At 29.8% G+C, this 16,342-nt stretch overlaps 2 protein-coding genes across 2 annotated transcripts; one reads left to right on the top strand and one right to left on the bottom strand.

The window, feature by feature from the left end:
• Positions 1–67: 67 nt before the first annotated feature.
• Positions 68–5,265, bottom strand: LOC105251854 (probable cytochrome P450 301a1, mitochondrial). The gene is made up of 10 exons (XM_011258910.3): positions 5,089–5,265; positions 3,592–4,080; positions 3,137–3,253; positions 2,972–3,048; positions 2,374–2,575; positions 1,806–1,968; positions 1,427–1,596; positions 1,171–1,249; positions 609–809; positions 68–268 (listed from the first exon to the last, which is right to left on the bottom strand). The coding sequence occupies exons 1-10, from the start codon at positions 5,109–5,111 to the stop codon at positions 161–163; spliced, it is 1,629 nt and encodes a 542-aa protein (XP_011257212.1). The 5' UTR covers positions 5,112–5,265; the 3' UTR covers positions 68–160.
• Positions 5,266–7,094: 1,829 nt separating this feature from the next.
• Positions 7,095–12,394, top strand: LOC105251855 (Hermansky-Pudlak syndrome 5 protein homolog). Its single transcript, XM_011258912.3, has 6 exons — positions 7,095–7,274; positions 7,722–7,832; positions 8,019–8,252; positions 8,546–10,542; positions 11,169–11,286; positions 11,688–12,394. The coding sequence occupies exons 1-6, from the start codon at positions 7,173–7,175 to the stop codon at positions 11,937–11,939; spliced, it is 2,814 nt and encodes a 937-aa protein (XP_011257214.1). The 5' UTR covers positions 7,095–7,172; the 3' UTR covers positions 11,940–12,394.
• Positions 12,395–16,342: the final 3,948 nt, after the last annotated feature.

Genomic DNA, 16,342 nt, shown 5'->3' with positions numbered 1-16,342 from the left:
ATCTTACCTCTGTAATGTAATATGTCTATAATATAATCAGATTTCATGTAATATTTATAGATTTTTATTAATATTAATATGCAAATTTCGAGATATTTTGTGTCCTATTTTTTTGTTTTAAATCTATTTTACAGTATCGGGAGATTACAAGATTTTAGCACTATCTTTTTATTATTTTAAATTTGAGTTCCCCATCAGGCGCATACATGAAGGTGACCTTGTATTTTAGCGGCTCGTGATGGTATTCCAATTTAAATGATCTCAGGAGCTGCAAAAATAATATCGTTATAATTAACATTATTTTAAATTGTTGATGCTTGAATTGTTGATTTTTTGAATTAATACGTAAAATTAAATTTTTAAAACATAATTAATTTAATATACATATAAATTAATTAATTTAAAATTTAAAAAATTTGAAAAATCCACTTTAAAAATATTTAATTGTAAAAAATTCATTATTAAATGATGAAAATTGCACATTAAATTTAAATTAGATAGCAGAATATATGGAACTTGTTCAAGTTGTAATATGCCTATAAGAACACAAGGCCAACAGGTTGTTAAAAGTATGCACGTTTATCAAATAAGAAAACAACTTAAAGTACCTTTGTTAGTAGAACTTGCATCTCAAGGTCCGCGAATCGTCTACCCAAGCACATTCGTGCTCCGTAACCGTATGGCAACGACGCAAACGGATGCAATTTCTCATTGTCGTCCTTGAGCCACCTCGCAGGCTTGAATGTTTTCGAGTCTGCGACATACTCTTCCATGTTACCAGTGACAAGTGTGGGAAACACAACTTGGACCTAAAGTTACAATTTATATATATATATATATATATATATATATATATATATATATATATGTATGTATGTATGTGTGTATGTGTGTGTGTGTATAGATGTAAAATTATTTAGAATTCATATAATTTTATTAAACTTAAAGACCCCAAATGTGTTTCTCAAAAATTTTATTTATAAGATATTAAAGATATTATTAAAAGGAAAATAACATCAATGAAAAAGCATTTTATTTTAATGCAAATGTAGAATTTCGATTTGCAGAGAATTACATATCGTGCATGATGAAATAGCGATGACTTTATACAGATGAATATATTATATAGATGAGCGATAGCAAAATGTTGGAAAGAGAAATGTGACATACTCCTTTAGGAATTTTGTAGCCGCAAATAACAGTGTCGTTCTGCAATGTTCTGCCGTTTCCGATAACAGTGGAGTACACCCTGCAACAGCCACGTTCTGAAATTTTTCATTTCTCACTCTTTTTAATATTTTTTTAAAACGGAATTAGATCATTATCAACGACGCGCGAAAAAATTAAGTCAGTCACTTAGCAAAAAAAATTTGAATTATTATCAAAGTAATACTAAACAATGTTAATAAATACCGTTTAGTATTACCTAAATACTTCACGGATGAAAGCCTTCATATAGATTGCTTGATCCAAATGATTCGTTGTAAGAGAAACGGAAGGATCCGGCAATATCTGCAGCAGCTCCTGGTGTATCTTCTCCTGCTCTTCCGATCTAATTGCTAATTGATATAATATTGAACACACCGCCATTGATATCTGCAATTTATCATATATGCATTTATTTATGTGTATAATATATTTTATTTAAATATTTTTTATACCTGTACACATCTAATTTCTAATAATTTATAATCAAAAGAAAAATGTTTTATTTCATGCTGCGTTTAATTGATAATAACTCTGCCATCATCATAATTATAATAATTGTATAATGTAATTATAATTTATAACATTGCGTTACTTGCCGTATCAATGCCGACTAATATCAAGTCAAGAGCGAAGATATAAGCTAGCTTAGGATTCGTCTCCTTGGCTAAAATTCGTTCCACTAGCGACAAATCGCTCTCGTCCATGGCTTTTTTATTTTTAAGCCTGACTATTGCGGCGTCAATGTACTTCATGCATATCCTAAAACAGAACATACGCTATCATTATCACAAAAATTATTATCATTCGTCAAAAGTAAATTAAATTAAATTGCAAGAAATTTTTATATGTAATGGCAAATAAGTCTATATTTCAGTTCTCAATTATTTCTTGTGTAATTTTCTATTTCTTCCAAGACTCGTGCGTGCCATTATGACTTGAGAAGTTCCGAAAAGGGTAGAAAAGAATTCGCTTTCACATATCTAAATTCTAAATAAAGAATATGTCTCGCAAAACATGAAAACGACTTACAATTAGATCTAACGCGATCGCATGAAAAACTGATTCGAGAAACTTTAGAGATATTTGCGTAACTTTCCAGAATGAATCTCGCTGTCAATTATTTGTTTTTTATTAATCTATCTCCTTGTACAGGAGTCTCCTTACTCGATGAAGTAATTCATATTGCGCACGTAACGGCTCCATAAGGGCGTCGGGACGTATCTCCAGTAGGGAGCCTTAAGCTCAAGCGCGGCCACGTTTCTCAACGCAAACTTGGCAGCGTCGATTATTTTTTGCGGTTCAGAATCTGGAGACAATGCTTCGCCTAAACATCCGAGTCTAACATCAAGTGCCACACGACCAATACCTGCACAACAGATGTATAATTCATAGTACGTAGCGAGTGCCATCGTGAGCGTCGCAGGAATGCGCTCTCGAGAAACTCAGGCTTTCCCCAGTAAGAAAGAAAGAGAAAGGAGATAGACTTTTAAATAGATTATTCTTCCCATTGATAGACTGGATATTCTCTCATAAATTCGAAACATTAGAAATCTAATCATTTTGTGACTATACATATATATGTACATATCTTGAAAAATAAAAATACAGTATTAGAATATCGTAAAGAAAATTGTATAAGAAATGTGTAGTGTGTGAACAAAAAATATAATTATAATTTTAGCTCATTAACAGAATTTTTTGTCATGCAATACGTGCCATAAAATTGTAAGCAACCAATATTTTACATAGGATAAGAACTAACATTCGAGAGCCCATTTATGTATTTCATTGTCGAAATCACCGGGCATTTCGCCATCATCTCCTTGAATTTCTTCGATTCTGCAATACATCGAAGATATTTGAATAGATTAAAAATAGTATTCGTATAGTCGCCAATAAATGTATTTCATTTCCCACTCTCTCTCACCTTCTTATGAAATCCTCCGTGACTATTTCGATTGGCGTTATATATTTTTTTATAGTTTGCGGTTGGAGAACAGGTTTTTGGACGCGCGTACGAAACTCTTTCCATTGTTCGCCGTGTCTAATGAGAAAAAACAATTAGCGTACAATAAGTTCAAAATGAACGAGCAGAAAAGGGCTGCAAACAAAAATCTTTTCTCGATATTTCACTAAGATTATGACTACAGACTTCTATATATATTACAAAATTATATATATATTATATAATTATAATATATGTAAATAAATTATAATATGTAAATATATATGTAAATATACGTGTATATATGTAAATATACATAAATATATGTAAATCTATGACTGATATTTAAAATAAAAGACTGATTCTTAAAATTGAGGACAAGGCCCATTTCAAAAATCAAAAGTGACAAAATTATTTAATCATTATATTGTACCTACACGCCTACGACTCCAGGCAGATCACCGAAGAAATCTTTGCGCACGACGCTTTTATAGTGCACCAGACAGGGCATGGAGGGCCTGAAAGGTGTCGGGCCCTCCTGCCGGTACACTTTCTCGATCTCGTCGGCGTCGTAAACAAATAGCAAATCGGGACGACCAATTAGACCGCTCAGTCGTACGATTTTGCCATACTCTTCGTAAAACAGTTGCGAGATCTTTGCAACATCCGAGATCTGATACTGGCCGATCAATGGCAGCAGCCTCCAAGCATTCCCTAGGAATGGTATCGGTCGTGGGCCTGGTACTTTATCGTACGGTTTAATGTGTGACGGGGATGCGAATGCCTGGGACGATGATGCCTGAGGACACTCGGATGCGATCGTGCTGTTGCAAAAATGTCTTCGAAGAACGATTCTTTGATGTAATAATTCACGGGGATGTAATACGCGGCATCGCGTCCCGGAGATTCGTAAAGGCGATTTTATTCTGAAAAACCGATTGCTGATTATTTCCCTTTTCAAATTAAATTATTTCCCCTTTCAAATTAAATCACACAATGATTATCAAGAGATATCATCGTTAAAACAAAAAATAAAAAATATAATAATACTTACTATGAAGTATTGAAGAAAATATTTTACGAAAGTTAATATTTTTTATTTTAATGTATACTATACTTTAAGAAGGGATATTTATCTTATGCTATCTAAATATCTTATGTATGATGAAAGACAGAGAATAAAAATATATATACGTATTAATTAGAATAATTGAAGGATTATATAAAAATTTTATAACTTAAATTGTAGTATATAATTGATTAAATATGCCAGTCTGGTACACAGATTTTGTAATTCAGTACGATAATTGAATATGCTACTCTCGCACAAACATTCCACATTATGTTTTTTGTATTTTTCTTTGTTTCTTCCTGTAGAAATTCAATTTATTTTAAATATTGAATAAAATTTGATTCAAAGTCATTTAATATCCAGAAATTTAGAATGCAATTTGAAATGAAATTTGAAATGCTAGTACGCGTTAGAAACATAAATAAATATATAGATATATCTAAATATATAAAAATTAAACAATGTAAAAAATTTCTTTATTATTTTAGCAAATATTACATACAAAATATTCATCTAATATTATGAATTATTACGTAATAAATTTAGAAAGAAAATTTAAAATTTTAGAATTAACTTTTCTTTTTTTAAATTATCTATCAATTTCACTAAAGTATCAGATCGCTGCATGCAAGTATTCTACGGCGTGAAACATAATTAATGTTAGAAAATTGTGGAAAGTCGCTCTTCCGCGAAAGGCATTCCTCTCACGCATTGAAATCACTTTGCTCAAGAAAGGAAAATGGCTTTTCAACTCCGTTTCTATATCAGCACAATTTCTACGAAGTATTGTATTACGATTTAATTATAGAAACAATATTATATACCGCAATCAACCCCCGTAATTTTATTTTATAAGCTTTACCTTGTAATGCCAAAGGATAGCATTGTCGAAATTCGCTTTTCACAAAGACCGAAATGCAATTTGATTTGACGGATTTTTCACATTCATATATACACACTTGCAGGGTGAATAAGGGATTGTCAATGTTAACGCGCTACATGGATACACCGTTACTGAAAACGATGCGTGCTTCAAGCAAGGAAGAAGGTCGCAATCTGATGCGGCGGGAATATCCCCTCCCATTGATGAAATAGCTCCCTTCCTCCATAAACTGATCCGAATCTTGAATAAGTTTAACGCGATGTATTTTTTATATATGTGTGTAGTCCTTTTTCATTTTTCTTTTTACACTTTCTTCGTCAAAACAAAATTGTTAAAGCTTAAAGAGAAAAGAGTCTTATCATCCCCTTTTGCCATATTGTGCTCATTAATTTGGTCAATTTATACATTGAATATAAATATTATGATAATCTTGCATACATTTTCAATGTGAGCTTAATTATAAAATAAAAATGTATAATATTGAAAATTTCTTACAAGAAATATAAAAACATTCTAAATTTATAGATATACCTGTGTATTTTGTTAATATTATTTTATTAATTATAGAATTATATATTAATCTTTTTTGATTGTTTGGATGGAAAGAAAGATTTGATTAAAAAGCGATGAATTAGATTAAAAATATATTGGAAATATATTGGAAATTTTGCTGCAGATAATTCTATTATGTTAATTGATTTACGCGTTGGTTAAATTAATTGGAATTTGATCGAAAAAGCATATTATAAGTGTATTATTTGTAATTTGAAGGTACATGTGTGTGTTCGTATCTTTAATTCACCTAATTTATAATTGTAAGACTATAAAATTAGTTTTGAAAATCTTATAATTATCTATAATCAACAGATATCTACAGTTCTTTTAATCTTTTCAAGAACAAAATTATAATAATATCGTTATAAGAGAAAGAAGTTATTTATTTCAAGGTTTAAAGACTTTACATAATTAAGATTGTACGGTATGATAAATAAGAAAAGGTGAAGGCAATAGCGAATGATGTGTAATTATAACATTATAATAATGAAAATAGAGAGAAACAAGAAGATAGATTATATATTAAATATTAAAAACATTAACATTATAATAATGGAAATAGAGAGAAACAAGAATAGATTATATATTTAATATTAAAAATGATGAGCTACTTTATTTATTATATTATTTATATGTGTAATTAATTTATAATTATTGCATAATTAATTAATAATTTATATAAATAAATATTATTAGGATTTCTATAATTATAATTGATATAAAATTTTATTTAAAACAAGATTGTTACATGTATTTACACAAGTTTATCTGGACATGTTTAATGCTTGTGCTTTTCTTTTATGTATATATGCAGATTATTAAAGTCATATTATGGATATGATTTTTTTTTAACAAAAATGTCAAATAGTATTGAAATAAAGTTTATTTTTTTATTTTTTTTATTTTTAGTTATGATGCGCAAATATTTAGAGATAAAGCAATATATGGGAATAAAGAATAGCTATGACATTAATTTTTGTTTTTTAATTAAGTTTGAAGAAAAAAGATAAAGTTGTCCATATATAATCACATAAAATTATGTAATATATATCATATTATTATATTACATAGTGAAAACAATTGGCGCATGCATAGCACGCGCTTTGTAATGTTTTAGTCTATATAATCAATAAGACACTATACGTACCATATTTAAAATTTTTCTCTTTCTCTTAATCTATATAATTAATAAGCATATACGTACCATATTAAAAATTTTTCTCTCTCTCTCTCTTTTTCTTTGATATGCTCTTCGAATTCTTTATAAGTTCCTCATGAGTGCTCTATTTTGGTCTCACCCGCGAAGTAAAGTAGCTTTTAATTGACCAATCAGAACAAAGGAAGCAAAAACGTTTTGTCCTGTGATTGGTCAATTGTTCAATATTACTCCAAGAGTAGGATTTTCGAACGCATCCTATCCGTGGCGACGATGCAAGCGAATACAGTCCTGTATTGCCAGTTGCATTCGCAGATGATTGCGCGCGTCTTCAAGTAGTAGAAAATGCTGGATGATGTATCCCGCTGCACCGGACTTTCCTTATGTCCTGTCAGAATGTGAGGAAATCAATTCGATTTTGTATAAACCGATTAACTCGACGCAACGAATAAAGGTACAATGCTATGATGGTTTTTCTTTGCGTGCAATGCGTCAGGATAATGCAAGGTTAAGCTAGATTATTAGTAGGCGTAGTATACAATGCATCTGTCAAACTGATGTCAGAAATTGCGTCAAAAATTTATCCCTCATCGCGATAAAAATAATTGTACAATATTATATTTTTATTCAGTTTCAATATTTTTTTTTTAATAAGCCGACTTTCTAGACTTATATTTTTTTATACATATGTGAACACAAATATATTTATCTCTCTTTTGCTTATATTTTATTGTATATTTATATTATTATATAATTATAGTAATATAAGAATTACTTTGTCAATAATATGAGTAAAATAAAATTAGCAAATTTGTATTTTTTTCCAATATTTTATCAGTATCACATTATATTATTGACTAATATTATAGATATATGTAATACTAGTATAAATTAATTACAGTATACATGTTTCGACACTTCATCAAGTTACATTATATTGGGTTCGACCAGTGGCAGTGTTTACGTGTTTTCCAGAGAACCATGTTCATTTTTGCAAATAATACCCTTATCGGTAAATAACAATTTGATTCTAATTTATTAAATAAGATTTTATATTTTGTTTTCTTCAATATGTATGGTATAATTTAGAGTAATTATAATTAAAGTCAATTATTAAAATTTGTTGATTATAAATATATCATTGCCCTGTAATGTTAATTAAATATTGTATCAATAATTAATTCTTGTGTTTTATTAGGAGGGTGTGGTTTCACGTGTAGCGATATCACCTGACGAAAAGACTGTAGCATTAGCAACAACTCGTGGTACAGTCTGTGTAATGTCTCTGAAATCTACTCCTCAATTGATAGCTATATCTATGGAACATATGTACGAACAAATCACATGTCTCTGTTGGAATAATAATAGCACCGATATATATGTAGGAGATACAATTGGCAGAGTTTCTGTCATGGTATTATCTAGATTTGGGGTAAGTATATAACTCATCATAAGAAATAAAATACATTAAAAAGTTTCCAATCTTAATATAAATATTTTAACATATAATAATATAAAGTAATTCAAGTAAAAAATAATACAAATGTATAAATATAAAATAAAATTTTATATACAAAACATGCAACGTAATAGCTATCTATTTGTAACATAGATATAATTTATATTACTGTTATAAAATATATTCAATTTTTATGTATTACATATATTTACATTTATATATATACATCAATTAATACATTATATGTACTTTTTTTTACAATTCAGGTCAATGGAATGTTTCAAACACCGACTTGCACACTGATGAACTTGGATTCTAGCATCGTGCAATTAAATTTCTTCTCTCCTTTGCTCTTAGTCTCTACATTGGCACGTTGTTATATCTGTGATACAGTGCAAGAGCAATATAAACAAATAGGCAACAAACCACGGAATGGCGAGTTCGGCGCGTGCTTCTATAAGATACATGAGAACACAGCTTTAAACCTGCAAAAGGAGGAGAGGAACATCAACGATACGCGTAGTGCGTTTAATTTGATCTCCAATAACGACAGCAATATTCTGGGTGAGGAAAATCACGCGAAGATTTTTTGTGCTCGACCCGGCTCAAGATTGTGGGAAGTATCGGCTGATGGGATTGTTGTGAAGACGCATCAGTTTAAGGAGGCTCTGGCCATTCCTCCGATACCGATTTTTCGATTAGCTGGCACTTTAGAATCTAGTCAGAAGGAAGAAACGGAGCGCGAGTGGCCACCGCAATCCATTAACTTTTCGCATTTACTCGTGATCGCGCGCAGATATTTATTTTCCTACACAAATAGTGGCGTGTATATTATTGATCCCATTAGCGCATCCGTGTCACTGTGGAGCAACGAGTATACAAATATCGCCATGACTGCGGTCGTGGATGATCGAATCTACCTGATGACCTGTGATAGCGAGTTTCATTGTCTAGCGTTATCGTCGTTCGATAGCTTGATATTGCGATTATATCGTCACGAACGGTACAGCGAATGCCTAAACGCATGCTTTGTATATAAGTCGCTATTATTAAAAACCGTTGATTCTAAAGAGATCATCGAGCTGTTTGAGATGGAAGATCTGCCGCAAATATCGCGAGACGAAGAAGCGCTGTTATTGTTGCGGCCATTAATAACACTTTTGCAAACCGATAGTAATAATAAATCAGCTAAACTGGATTCTGGAATTGTAGTCGTGCATTCGGAAAATGAAGGATTCACGAATAGAAGAACATACGGCTGTGAAACAACGTCCGCGCTGCAATCTCCTGAAACATCTAGCGAAGATTCGTCTGAAATACAAATAATGTCCGGGAAGGATCGGGACGAAAATCTTGCACAAGAAGATATATTTGAAACAACTTCAGCGGATGTACTTGATCTAGACGAAGAATTGTTGGAAAATATTAAAGGCGATAATTGTGAAAATCTTCACGATCCACAACAAAGTATAATGCATAAGATCCAATCCGACTTACAACCGATTTACGATCTAGCAAACAGCGTCAGACCTAGTATATCGGAAAAAGAAATCGAAGAGATCATTTTAGAGACGGATAAGCTGATGCGAACTATTAAGGAGTCCTATAGAAATTCATCTGGACTTCAAAGTTTCATTTACGAAATTACTCGCGCTGCCGAATTGCACTATTATAATACATTTTTGGAAAATGCTTCCGTTCAGTTGCTCCACTTCATCAGCAATGATTTAATTGTGCGACAATTCGTACGGGCCTTTATTCAAATCAACTCATCAGCCTATGCCAGATGTAGCTGTGGTTATCCCTATCCGATGGATAAGACAGTGGAGCCGAAATTCCTAACGATTGGCAAATCCTTGATCAAGAGATATGTGGATGTCGATCTGTTGAAAGAATGTAATAATATCTGCGATCAGGTACCTTACATGTGGCGCGAATACCTGGCCGTTCGCATCGAGCGGCATAATACGCTAGACGATGTATTAAGACAGTGCCTTCAGACAAGGGACAAGGTCGTGTTGTCATTCCTTCTGCCGGCATTGAACGAGCAACAATGGAATTGTATCAGCACGTGCCTGGGCGAGATCGAGGAAGGCACTTGTCTGTTTTGCGCGATGCCTTTGATTGAGAAACCCGATTACAACATACTCATAGATTGGAGCGGTATTGCCGGAGAAATCATGAAGAGAGAAGGACCAGATGAGGCAACAGCGTTTCTGATTAAGCTGGAAAGTATGATGCCGAATGTTACTTTCGACAGAAGGTATTGGGCAATCTCTAAATATTGAGAAACGCTATATTTGCAGGCTGTGAAAAAATAATCCAATCCTAAGATCAATATCTTAACAAATTTTTTAAAATTAGTAATAGAAAAGAATAACAATTTTGCATATTATATGAAAAATTATTGTTATCAATAAATGTGTGAGCATTAATTTTTAACGATCTCCAGCTGGATATAATACTTTTTTACTACTAATAGAACTCAAATTTGTCATTAATAATATTTGATATAGTAAGACTATTACTTTTTTGTCTGTCCTGTAAACAAATTTAGAACATAATAATAACATATCACATAAAATTTCACAGTGTGTTTTTGACCTGATAATAATTTTTTTAAACTGTAAACATATTATACAATATAAATAAATAGACACTTTTTGAAAATATATTTTACATGTATAAGGCAAATAATACATGACTTAAATCATTTTTAATGTTGCTTTAATTATTTAATTGAAATAATGTGCACTTAGGTCAAAAGCGCTCTGTGAAATGCACATGTAAAAAATAAAATAAATTAATTTTAACGTAACTATTAACTATAAACGTAACACCTAAATACTAATACTAATACTAATATTATTATATGATGTTTTATTATAGTATATTCCAGTCTATTGTATTTACAAAAATACTGCATCATCGTGGTTTGAAGAAGTTGATCGATTTCAATAAAACTAATCAATTATCATCGGAATTCGGTACAATGTGTTCGCCACAGGTAAATCTTATTACTCTATTTTTATCGTGAAAATAAAATATAGACAAAAGATGAAAATCTAAAAACCATTTAAGAATTATCTTGAAAATATAAACATCTTTTAAGCTTTTGTATAATCTGGATATGCAGAGTGAACCACATAATTCGATCTCTCATTTTGATTATCTTAAAAATCCTTTAAAAACTTTAAAAAGCTACTAATAAAAAAATGTATAATTCTATGTATTTTTCAGATGGTTCTGTGGATTTTTTTAAATTTAGTAATTCTAAAAATTTAAATTATTTTACAACAATAAATAATTAATAATCGAAATTATGTGATACACTTTATGTATTCTTAAGCAGCTTAAGGAACTCACGAGAGAATGTGATCAAGAAATAATAAATTTTCATTGTTACAGGTGCGCGATCATTTAGCGAAATCCCTTGAGAAAGATTTAAGGCGACCGATAAATAAAAACGTATTTGGAACAGGTGCCCATCATTGGGGTATGAGTCATCAAGCTAAATCATCGACGTGTCCATGTTGCACATTATCTTTACAGACGCCAATTTTACTGGGTAATAGTGGAATTGCGATTTTTCGCTGCGGCCATGCCTATCATGTAAATTGTATGATAGAGAGAAAGCTCACTAGATGTAATCTTCATTAGCAAATATTGTAAATACAAGTTAATATGAGAAATAAAAAAAGAGTTACATCGACATTGTACATGTCTCTTAAATTAAATCTCTCTTCATATATGTATATTTTAATTGTTGTCTATCGTTTATAAATTTATTAAGAATTATTCTCTTTCTCTCGCAAATATACTTGGATTTATTATCTCAGTACATTCAGTTATCACAGTTGGAAATTGAACAGAGTTTTCACAATCAAATTTCTTAAATTAATTATAAGAACAAAATCGCTATGATACAAATGCTATTGTATCATCTCGATAGAGCGCATCTTTTAAAATCACCGGCTCTTACGTATTCATTATTAAAATTTTTTTTAATTGCAATAAGATAAAGCTATTGATCACAATTGCGATAAATGATTATAGTTTCTTGTGTACAGAGAGTTGTTAGATATATATATATATATATATGTGTGTACAGTATCCAAATAAAATTTCCTCGCGTGATTCCTGACGCCGCTTATTAAACTTTTGCGAGAAATTAGGGAAAGGACAGACGTACATCTATATACATTTACATTAATATTACATTATTTGTCTTATCACTTACCTTATTCGCGACGTTATTGAAATATTTATTATAATTACACGCATAACGTGTAAATTTCGTATATTTATCTATTATACATATAAAAAGTTTGCAACTAATTTTTAACGTGCTCAATACTTTGAATTTGTTATTTTTTCAGCTAAAGCTTAAGATCCTAATCGTTCATAATTAATTAAATTAATTCGTGAGATTTTTCATGTAATACTACATGCGTTATTATTGCAATATATTTTATGGTTTCATAGTAATATAGATTGCCTCTCCTATAACTTATATATTGCAAAATTTCTAAGATAGATTTCAAGATAAATGATTAAATATCGACTTGATTACAATATGTATCCTTATATGAAATAAATTTCGTATAAAAAGTTACAAATCTGACGACTTTCATCATTATTTCTATAAACATATTGTGTAATGCAATAGCACCAGAATATATTACTATTTTTAAATATATATGGAATTATAAGATATATATAAAATATTCAACTTTAGAAAGAAAAAAATATTTACTAACGAGATTATTTCTTGTATATCGATATCACAGTTTAAATTGTAATAGTGTGCATAAATCTTTCCTGTGACTTTTTATCACAATATGACTAGAAAATGTTTCTCTTTTATATAGTCTAACTTTGTACATACATTGTCTATAAAATCATTTTGTATATAATTATAAAAAAACAGTAAAATTTTATAACAAACATGAGTATTGATAAAATATTTCTGGCTTATACACAATCCTCTTTAGTAATTCACCTTTTCATATAAGTTTTACTTGAAACAATATATAATTTCAATTTTACGAATACTTGAGCAAAATATCGATTATACGCTGAATCGTAGATAAGTAGATATTTCAGCTTTTTTCAATGGATCATGAAAGTATCATGACTTGCGCGATTTATGTTAAATGAACGTGTCTATCTTTGCATGATTCGTGGAGAGAAATAAGAGATATAATTGATTACAATAAATCGCAAGATATAAGAGATCATCGAGATATCTCCACGTATGTCTAAAAGAGAAATTTTACAATACAATTTGGAAGCAAATTCTTTTTGGAATGTATAACTGTTTTATGCTTCCATAGTTGCTGAGGATTGAAATCGCGCAATACTTAGTGTTTTTAACACTTCATAAATATTATCAATTGTCTTTAAATCGAGAACTAATTACATCGATTAGATTTTTCATAAAATAAAGCACTGTACTCTGAATAGTAATGATAGAGAAAATGTAGAGATACGGATATATGAACAAATATATCATCGATACATTTTCTCTCGATATAATATTTTGTTAATAAATAATTATAACGAGATCGCGAATTATAAAAAGGAAGCACTTTATAAGATGATCTTAACACGTTGCTCTCTCTGTTGTGCAATTGTTCTGACAATTTCAATTGTACAATTATTTGCCGAATATTACTTTAATAATTTGTGTACAACGAATTATGAAAAAAAATGATATTGTGCGTGATTATTAAGATTTTAACAATATACATACACAGTGCGCAACGTGTTAATATAATTTGCAAAATAATCGAGAGTTGCGATTGTACATTAAATCCTTTACAAATAAATGTGTAGTTTCTTTTTAGAGAATATCATGATAGACATTAAATGGAATTAAATTTTTTCATGAAAAAGGTGCCCCATTCATATTTTGTATACGAAATAATACGCTTAAAATTAAATATAACTATAAATATAGAGCTGCTTTTTTTCTGTGTTACACTTACCCATTATTACGTCCATATATATATATTTCTCCCGGGCTTATTCTCTTTCTCTCTCAAATGAGAGCGACTACTATTACGCAAATAAAATGCTACATGAAATCAAAGGCATGACAAATAATCGCAATCGAGACTTATAGTACGTCGGCGAAATGGTTGCGGTTTCTAATCTGTGAATTGATTGAACACCTCTTTTCAGATGTGATATTGTATAATGTGCACTTAGCACATACACATAAAATTTCTAGAGAATAAAAACTGATAAATATGCGTAGGAATAAATTATACGGACGATTTTATACCTGTGCGTTCGTACACGAAATCACGCACAAAACATCAACAATAGAATTCTGAATTAATAAAACTATCAATATAAATATTATAATACAAATTTTTGGAAAACCACTTTATGGCAGCATAATGTACAATTCTAATATCGATATGTATATTGTGCGCGATTTCTCAGAAGATATTTGTAAAACATTTACATCACATTTTATAATTATGTGATGCCTTTCTGCAGGACAATAATGTATCATTGAAGAATCGTCAAAGTTTGCAATATTACTGCATATGAGAGAATGACTTTCTGTATTTATATTAATAAACGCAATGTATTTCTCTCTCTCTCTCTCTCTCTCTCTCTCTCTCTCTCTCTCTCTCGTGCGAAAATTCTATTAAAAATCATCACACTTTAAAATTCAGACTAGAACTATTAGCAGTCGTTCTCGGATAATTCATCTAGGAAAATAGCAAGTGTTTTACTTTAATGGCATTTAAATAGGATGCCAAATATTATAGTACATATATCAAACATATGAATAGAATTATATATGATCGCACTTTGTGTAGCGCAATCTTCAGTTGAAAAATTTCTACAATTCTTATTAAATATGTCAAGATTTGATGCGCAAATAATCACAAATTTTTTTCGTAAACTCCAAAATTTTACAATTAATTTTCGTAAATTTCAAATATTGAATGATATTGAATGTGCAATTTATCTTGAACAGTTTCTTAAAATTTTAATTTTGTGATGAGTAAATATTTAAAAGAAATCTTGAGCTTAAAAATGCATTCAATGTATCACAAAACTTAAGTATACATTAATTATATTAATTATATAACAATCAAAAAAGATTCATTCCTCATGTAAGTGCATCGGATTCTTCGACATAAATAAAATTAAAATGTTGGATGTATATGTGACTCATGCAGAAATAATCTTACAGGAAAGAACCTTTTCAAGCACTAATGGGTAATAAATCATAATGTGTTAAAAACACTCATCTTTAGCCATATATCAATCAATAAAGAATTCCAGCAGAGTTCTGATTATCAAGATTACATGATACAGTGATTTACAATTAATTTGTAACATAGAAGGAATACATTTGCAGTTGAAAATATATTCTTATTTAATGTATATATGTTCTAAAATATTATTCATTCTTCCCATTTCTGAAAAAAAGAAATAAATAAAATTTTATCTTTCTGGAAAATTACATAAAGACTAGTTGAGCATAAAAACTAAAAAGATACTGTTCAAAAGGTATTAATCTCAATTACATAGATAAAAAACCACATGTATACATATATGTATGTATGTATATGTGTGTATATATATATGTATATGTGTGTATATATATATGTGCATGTGTGTGTATACATATATATATCCCATACAAATATTTCAGATTAAATTATGCATAAAAGATAAGCTTTATCAAAAATTTTCGTTTGTGTTTCTCTGCTCTCTTACTTTTATAGAATTTACAAGCATTTTGAAATTATTTGTTAATTCAACAATTTGAAGCTTAAAGTCTACCTGTAAATTCGCAAAAAAAGATAAATATTTAATATTTTATCCTTAAAAATGGAATGCGTACAGAGATTGAACATAGGAAGAATACTACCAATTTGCATTTTAAAGTCATTTTGCAAAGAAGCTTAATTCTTCCTTTTCAAATGATTGACGATTCTGTTATGCAAGATATATTAATGCATTATTAGAGATAAACTTAACTCGATAAATTTATGTTTATAGTCAAATTGTTAATTTCACTAATGAAGTGA

The sequence above is a fragment of the Camponotus floridanus genome, unplaced genomic scaffold (genome assembly GCF_003227725.1).
Source record: "Camponotus floridanus strain SB8 unplaced genomic scaffold, Cflo_v7.5 scaffold56, whole genome shotgun sequence".
Lineage (NCBI taxonomy): Eukaryota > Metazoa > Arthropoda > Insecta > Hymenoptera > Formicidae > Camponotus > Camponotus floridanus.
The sequence above is the reverse complement of the archived record's forward strand: the minus strand, read 5'-3'. Positions and strand labels throughout refer to the sequence as shown.

What these genes read in the sequence shown, in the direction of transcription:
- LOC105251854 (XM_011258910.3), bottom strand. Translation starts at nt 5,111, where the DNA reads ATGCTATCCTTTGGCATTACAAG. An exon ending in CTGCCTGGAGTCGTAGGCGT is followed by an intron (nt 3,254 to 3,591) that starts GTAGGTACAATA and finishes TTTTCTCATTAG; the next exon opens with ACACGGCGAACAATGGAAAG. An exon ending in ACGGAGGATTTCATAAGAAG is followed by an intron (nt 3,049 to 3,136) that starts GTGAGAGAGAGT and finishes GATGTATTGCAG; the next exon opens with AATCGAAGAAATTCAAGGAG.
- LOC105251855 (XM_011258912.3), top strand. Translation starts at nt 7,173, where the DNA reads ATGATGTATCCCGCTGCACCGGACTTTCCTTATGTCCTGTCAGAATGT. An exon ending in TGCAAATAATACCCTTATCG is followed by an intron (nt 7,833 to 8,018) that starts GTAAATAACAAT and finishes GTGTTTTATTAG; the next exon opens with GAGGGTGTGGTTTCACGTGT. An exon ending in TGGTATTATCTAGATTTGGG is followed by an intron (nt 8,253 to 8,545) that starts GTAAGTATATAA and finishes TTTACAATTCAG; the next exon opens with GTCAATGGAATGTTTCAAAC.